At 37.6% G+C, this 7,971-nt stretch overlaps 1 protein-coding gene across 6 annotated transcripts in view; it reads right to left on the bottom strand.

Moving 5' to 3' along the window:
• Positions 1-7,971, bottom strand: part of EXOC2 (exocyst complex component 2) — a 286,986-nt gene that overhangs the window by 42,086 nt on the left and 236,929 nt on the right. The window contains exon 24 of one of the 6 annotated variants that reach the window (XM_014542314.1): positions 750-884. The exons of 4 other annotated variants lie outside the window; for them this stretch is intronic. In XM_014542314.1, the coding sequence (XP_014397800.1) occupies positions 853-884 (32 nt within the window). In that variant the 3' untranslated portion in view covers positions 750-852. Of the gene's footprint in view, positions 1-749; positions 885-7,124; positions 7,239-7,971 lie in introns of those variants that run through there. One more of the 6 variants, XM_005869537.2, reaches the window with a different exon arrangement.

Here is a 7,971-nt window from a genome sequence, read left to right as displayed (position 1 = left end):
ACTCTTTATTTGCACAACAATATGTTAGTTTACCAATGCCGAATAGTATAATTTACAGCTATCAGTTTAATACATAATAAAATAAGTACTTTAACAGATAAGCCATGCACTGAAGAAAATATGTAGACCACAGGTCATCTCAAAGTTAATAAATTTCACATTGAAAACCATTAGAGCCAAAAATTAACTTTACTGAAAAATGCTTGGCAGACAAAGAAATTATAACCAAATGTCCAAAGCACTGTACAATGGTTTTACAGCATTAATTCTAATAAATTAAACTGCTTATAAAAAAGGAGAAAATGTCTGGGGGGGGAAAAGTGAGATTAAATAATAAAACTGTGATTTTAAAAAAGATGACTATGCTATTTTAGAAATTGTAAAATTACTTTTCTCTTATATATCAAATACAAGTTCATTAAAATCTACTTCACAATACTTTTTATTTTATTTATTTAATCAAATTTTCTATTTTTTTTTTTTTTTTTAAGAGAGAGTGTAAGTGAGGGGGAGAGACAGAGAGAAAGAAACATCTACGTGAGAGAGACACATCGACTGGTTGCCTCCCACACTCGCTCTGACCAGGACTGGGGATTGAGCCTGTAACTGAGATTTGTGTCCTTGACCGGAATTGAACCCACAACCCTTCAGTCTGTGGGTTGATGCTCTAACCACCATGCCAAACTGGCTAGGGCTTCAAAAAAAATTTTAAATAAAATTAATAAATAGTCCAAGAAACTAATAAAAACTATTTTTTTCAGAATTCAGTGCAAGAAAAGATTATTGACTGAGACTTCTCTCTTTGGAGATGAAGTTCACTCTTTTGGCATCTGTTTTGATCAAAAACAGAAGTCACGCTACTCCATGACTAGAATGAAGAAAGCCTGTGGAAGATGGGAGATAGAGAAATAGCCACTTCACTGAGTGTTACCATTCATGTTCCAAATTCAGAGAACAGAGGTTTAAATGTCCAAGAAATAGCACCAGGAATATGATATTCACAAAATTCTGCCAGACTCAATCTTCAGAATAATTTTGGAAAATGAAATTACATTTATGAGATATTGGCGTTATATTTATTCTATAATATTCTAATTATTTATAAACTAGAGGCCTGGTGCACAACATTCGTGCACTGGGGGCGGTTCCTCAGCCCGGCCTATATCCTCTCACAGTCCGGGACCCCTCGGAGGACATCCCCTGAGGGGTCTTTAGTGCTGCTGCAGAGGCGGGAGAGACTCCCGCCACCGCCACTGCGCTCGCTAGCCATGAGCCCACTGGAGAGCCCAGCTTTTGGCTGAGCAGCACTCCCCCTGTGGGAGCACAATGACCACCAAGGGGCAGCTCCTGTGTTGAGTGTCTACCCCCTGGTAGGCACTTCGCGTCATAGCGACTGGTCGTTCTGCCATTTGGTCGATTTGCATATTAGCCCTTTATTATATGGGATGGGTAATTCACATGTTATTTTTGGTAAGTGCTATCTTATATTTAATGGACCAAAGTTCTCTCCTTTGACATTAATGGATTAAAAAAAGATAATGCAATCTGATATTCTGTTGAAAGATATTTTACTTTAAAAAAACAAACTGTAAATTGGTATTTTAGTTGATGTTTATTTTTCCTAATCATCTCTGGCAGGAGAAACTTATGTCAAAGTGTTTCTCATTAATCAATCAACGGGTTGAATAAATCTATTGCCAAAAGCCAGACACCATTTAGAAGCTATGGACACAGAGAAACACTGTCAAAGGCCTGGAGAAAGAGAAGAGAGCTGATGGCATGCAGCCTCTAAGAGAGTAGCAGGGATGGGACTGGGAAGCAGGTGCAATCAGCGCTGGACAGGCCAAGGAAGGAACCGTGGGTATACATCCAGTTAAAAGTCACAGGCAAACTGAGAAGGAACCAGAAGTGAGGGAGGTACCGGCAGTTGGATTCCATCTAGCCAACCGGAAGTTGGCTAGAGAGTGAAAAACACTTCAGGGTCAATTTATTATTGTACAAAATGTCTTTATAACTAATCCTTAAACTGTTGGCAGAGATATTTCATTTGTAATAGGTATTAATATGTAGATTCTGAAATAATTCTTGCTTCTTTTATATTAATGAAATGCACAACTATTTTATTTGCTGAAATCAGTTCATATCTTTGCTTGCATACCTAGAGCTAGCTATATCTTGTATGTTTGGTTTTTAATAAAAGAACGGTATCTTCCCCCTCTTCTGGTTTCTCTGAGTGGGGTTCTCCCTTTCTCTTCCCTCCTCCCCAACACTCTTGGCTCCTTATCTCACTTCCTACTCCTCTCCTACAGATGTGGAACCTCCCAGTGTGTGGAGCATGGACATTAATCCATCTTTTGGTTGGATTGAGTGAGTCTATTAAACTCCTAAGCATGGGAGTTTTGTCTCTTTCTTCCTCCCTTTTCAACCAGGAGCCATGTGAGGGAGTAACCCAGGAAGTTATATTTGCTCTGCAGTCTCAGCCTTTCCCTTTGGTGGATTGTTTCAAGGTGGAGGCTGGAGGCTAGGAAGTCCATCTGGTTCTTACATCTAAACTATATTCTCCATACCAGCTTCTTCATCTGCCAACTCTACTGTCTTATTCTTCAATTGGTTTGAAACGTGGGAGAGAAGAGAGCTGTTATTCCTTGATTCCCCATTCCCAAAAATTCAAATAGTGTTTTCCTGTCTTTCCTTCTGTTTAGGTTGAGATATTGGTGGGGTGAGAGTTCCTTTTTTTCATCCTTCTCTAATACCAAACATGACTACTAATCAATGAGGATGATCCACAAAGCAATATAGCAATATCTTTTCATAGACCCCGTATCAGAACTGATAATGAACTTAAGTCAACTCCCCCAAAAATTTCAGAAAAAGATTTTCCCTATGAGTAAAGTTTAACAACTGATGAGATGAATGTTTAAATAGGAGGTGCCAATTTAACAATATAAATGGCAAGCAACCCACCACTCCGGAGTTCTTCATGCAGAAATAAATTCAATAGCTTACTGAAATACAACAATCTAGTTAAAAATCACAAAATAGTATTAGGAGAAAAGTGCTGGGGAAAAAAAACAACAACCCACATACAATAACCAATCAAAATACTCTTCACATGGCAGTGGAAATATATTTTCCTTAGGTAAATGCAAAAAAAAGAAAGATAATTTAATAGAAAAAAATAGATGATTAGTCAAACAGTACAAAAGTTGTTTTTCACCCATAACTCAGTGGACTTTAATCAGCCAAGCAGCTACATCTTTTAAAAATAAATGGATACCCTATATAATAAAGAGCTAATATGCTAATTAGACCAAACAGCAGAACAACCATCAGACGACTTTCCGGATGACTATGCAGACGACCTTCTGGACGAAGCCGGGGCTGCAAGGGGCTGTGTGGACCGAGCCCCTTGCATGAATTTCATGCATCCCCACAGGCAGTAACCGTTCTGGTTTCTGTCAGCGCAGATAAGTGAGCCTAGGCCTGAAGTTCACTTAAATGGAATCAACTCTTCCTACATGATGTCCTTTTGCATTTGGCTTCTTCACTTAAACATGATGTTTTTGAGATCTATCCACATTGATATGAGCAATGTATGAGTTCCAGTTGCTCCATATCCTTGCCAACATGTAACAGTATTGTCAGTCTCTTTAATTTTAGCTATTGTACTAGGTTTGAAGTAGTACCTCAATATGTTTATACTTGCGTTCCCCAATGACAATGTTGTATGCCATTCATTTATTGGCCATTTATGTATCTTCTTTTGTGAAATGATTGTTCATATATTTATAATAGAGGCCCGGTGCACAAAATTTGTGCATGGGGATGGGGGGTGTTCCTCAGCCCGGCCTGCACCCTCTCCAATCTGGACCCCTCAGGGGATGTCCGACTGCTGGTTTAGGCCCAATCCAGGACGGCTGGCTCCTAACCCCTCGCCTGCCTGCCTGATCGCCACTAACCACCTCTGCCTGCCTGATCACCCCTAAGTGCTGGCCTGATCGCCCCTAATCGCCTCTGCCTCAGCCCCGCCCCCGGGACCCAGGATTCCTTCCTCTGGCCAGCCGCAGGCACCCGGGAACCGAGCTTCTCTCCCTCTGGCCGGCAGCAGGCATCTGGGCCAGCTGCAGCTACAGGGGACCATGGGCGGGTGGCTTTGCCTGGGTAGGCCGCAGGCTCCCGGGACCATGAGTGGGTGGCTTTACCTGGGCCGCAGCCGCGGGCACCCGAGACCGCGGGGCAGGCAGCTTTTCTCCCTCTCCCAGGCCGCAGCCGCAGGTGCTGGTGCCCGGGGCCGCGGGGCAGGCGGCTTTTCTCCCTCTCCTGGGCCGCAGGCCCTCAGCCCTCGCAGCCGCTGTGGCTTTGTCCGGAAGGATGTCCGGAAGACATCTGGTCTAAATAGCATATTACCCTTCTATTAGTATAGATACTTATTCCAGTATATCTGTTGAAAAGACTTCCTTTCCCCATGGGAATGTCTTGGTGTCTTTGTCAAAAATCAACTATGCTTGTATGGGTCTATTTAATATTTTCTATTCTGTTTCATGGATCTATTTGTTTATCCTTATGCTAATACCATATTATCAATTATTCCAGTAGCTTTAAAGTCTTGAAGTCAATTAATGTGAGTATGACAACTTTCCTATTCTTTAAGATTGTTTTAGATATATAAATTCCTTAAACTTTTCTAAACAGATTTTACAATCATCTTGCAATTTCTATAAAAAATCTTGTTGAGGTTTTAATTGGGAATGTACTGAATCTATGGATCAATTTGGGAGAAGTGATATTCTTGGAAGTCTCAATATTCTTAACAATATCAAGACTTTGAATAAAAAAACATGGCATATCCCCATTTAATTTCATTCAGCAGTAATTTCCAGTAAATAAGTCTTAAATGTCTCTTTATTCCTAATTGCGTATGTTTTATCGCAAATGAAATTCTTATGAGCTTATTTTCTAATTTTTGCTGTTGTATTATATATATAATTGGTTTTTGTATATTGATTCTGAGAGTAGTTTGGTAGATTCTTTAGGACTGTCTACATAAATAATGTCTTAGAGTGAAAACACTTTTTTTGTATTATTTTCTCATGAATGAATGTTGAATTTTGTTAGGTGATGTCTCTGAACCTACTAAGATGACTATAAGGTTGTTAATATAGTGATTTTCAAATGTTTCACTAACTGTGCATGCCTGAGATAAACCTTACTTGGTCATAATGTATGTGGAGTACAGTACAGATAATATTGCTTTATTTGATTCACTAGGCTGTAATTTTCTCTCCTTGTAATGCCCTTGTCAGATTTTTGGTTTGGGGCTATGCAGACTTTATAAAATGAGACTGAATGTGTTTCTTTCTCCTATATTTTCTGATAGTTTGTGTAAAATTGGTATATATTCCTTAAATGCTTCATAAAATTTATGAGTAAAGCTATCTGAACTTGGGGTGTCCTAAAAAAAAAAAGGTTTTCTGATAAAGTTTGTGTAAAACTGGTACTAATTTTCCTTAAATGTTTCATAGAATTCACTAATAAAACTATCTGGACTTGGAGTTCTCTACAAAGAAAGGTTTTTCGTGTGAATTTAATTTAGTAAATTTTAGGGATTTTTCTCACATCAAACAAATGATTCTTTTAAAAGAAACTAGAAATCAAAAATAACGAAGTTTACCTTTTATATTTACCCATATATTCACATTTCAGGTGATTTCATTTCTTCCTTTAGATGTAAGTTTCCCCTACTGTTACTTTCTTTGGCCAGCATTCCTTACAACACAAGTCTGTGACTTTCTGCTGGAGTAGTAATCACCAGCTCCTGCAGACTAGAGGGAGCCGTAAGGTGATAGCTATATACAGATAGATCTGGGCCAGTCCAGGTTCACCTCCTTCAAAGGTTGAAGCATTCCTTCCAGTTTCTGTTTACTTTCTAGGACTCTCTAGTGCTTAAATTTTTAACTATGGAAGGGTTAGCCTGCCTGATACAGGTTCTTCCACCCTTTCTGGAGACCAGAATTCCTCTGAAGTTTCTATTTTTGATTCAGTGGTAGTACTAATTAATAAAGAACGCTAAATCTTGTCACTAATTTTAGAATATTCCATCACAGGCTTATACAAAAGCATCATAGAAACTCTGTAAGTATAATGTAAGTGTAAAATGGGGCTAGATAAGCTAACCTTACTAGATTTATCTTCATAAATTTGGCGACAGTTTTTACTCCTCCATTTTCAAATAACTAATAAAATGTTAAACATTGTTAAAAAAAAATCTTGCAATAACTAGAGACTTCCCTATGACTAACATTAAGATACTCTGGCTGTAATTATTCCAGCAATGCTAATTCCAAAAGCATATCAGGAAAAACAGTCAAATGACTTACTGAAATTTAGATTATCTGGTGTCATTTTTGAACTGTCAAATCAAGTGCGTGTCTATGAAGAAAATAAGTTAGTGTTAAATGCACCTTTTTTTTCATGAGTATGATGACTCTATGGAATTGTATACATTGTAAATTATATATTCTTTTTTAAAAATGAGAGGATAATAAATGCATTTGTCTATAAATATGTAAATAATATCTGTGTGTGTGTGTGTGTGTGTGTGTGTGTATCAATCTCAGGAATTATAAAGGAGTGTGTGTCCATCTCATCCACTGTAAAGGCTGCATAGTATTTAAAAGATACATAATAATTTGTTTAACACATTAACTAATGAGCATTTAGGTAGTATTTTAGATTTTGTTTATATAAAACAATGCTTCAATAAACATCACTGTACATATTTCTTTGCTTACTTGTCTGATATTTTTCTTAAGATAAGTTCTTAGAGTTTTTAAGTAAATTATATAAGCATATACATGCATGCACATACACATACACACATATGTGTATGTATTTGTGTACAGTTGTGCCCATTTACACTCCTAGAAAGATGATGGGATAGTTTAGTTCTTGTTGCTTTTGACAAAAAGCAGCTATTATCAAGTTTTTTAACATTTGCCAACTGGAGAGTTTTTAAAAATGACAATGTAATGCAATTTTAATTTGCGTTCTTGGAGTAGTTGGCCATTTTAGTTCTTTTGTGAATTTCATGATTTGTAGTTTTTCTTCTACCAGGTTATCTGTCTTTTTCTTAGTAGGTTTTTAATGGAGGTTAATGGGCTCTTTGTCTACCCTAACAACATAGCGCTTTTAGGTAGGGCCTGCTGGATTTGAACTCTGAACCCCAGCACCACCACATCCTAGTTAGAGAAAGGGAGAAAGAAAGAGAGAGAGAGGGAAACATTGATGGATTGCCTCCTGTATGTACCCCAACCAGGCACTGAACCCACCACCTTATGGTGCATGGGACAATGCTCCAAACAACTAAGCCACACTGGCAAGGGAAACAATAGTTATTTTTAAAGTATATATGGTAAAGGGATGTGACTTTCATTTGATATAACAAAGACAATATTGAAACTGTGTCAGTTATTCTCTTGCAGTTCAATTTTCTTTGCTAATCTCACTCCTACACATTTTCCTTCTATCCTTCACCTTTTAGTACCAATAATTAGGTCTTATGTAGAAGTGCCCAGATTTCTTAACTAAATTTTTTGATGATGGTCACAAAGTCATTGCATAACTATTAAAGTCTATTATATCTATGTAATAAAGCAGTATTGTAAGAAGCAAGTATGCATTACTAAAAATGATCAAATAATATAAGGTTTAATTAATTATTCTCTGGAATTTAAAAATAAATAAGTCATTAAGTGTTATTAACTAAAAAGTGTAATAAATTCCAAACTATCAAGAAATGGGTTTAAGCCAACGGTTCTCAACCTGTGGGTCGCGACCCCTTTGGCGGTCCAACAACCCTTTCACAGGGGTCGCCTAAGACCATCCTGCATATCAGATATTTACATTACGATTCATAACAGTAGCAACATTACAGTTATGAAGTAGCAACAAAAATAATTTTATGGTTGGGTC

The sequence above is a fragment of the Myotis brandtii genome, unplaced genomic scaffold, assembly GCF_000412655.1.
Source record: "Myotis brandtii unplaced genomic scaffold, ASM41265v1 scaffold298, whole genome shotgun sequence".
In the NCBI taxonomy this organism is placed as follows: Eukaryota; Metazoa; Chordata; class Mammalia; order Chiroptera; family Vespertilionidae; genus Myotis; species Myotis brandtii.
The sequence above is the reverse complement of the archived record's forward strand: the minus strand, read 5'-3'. Positions and strand labels throughout refer to the sequence as shown.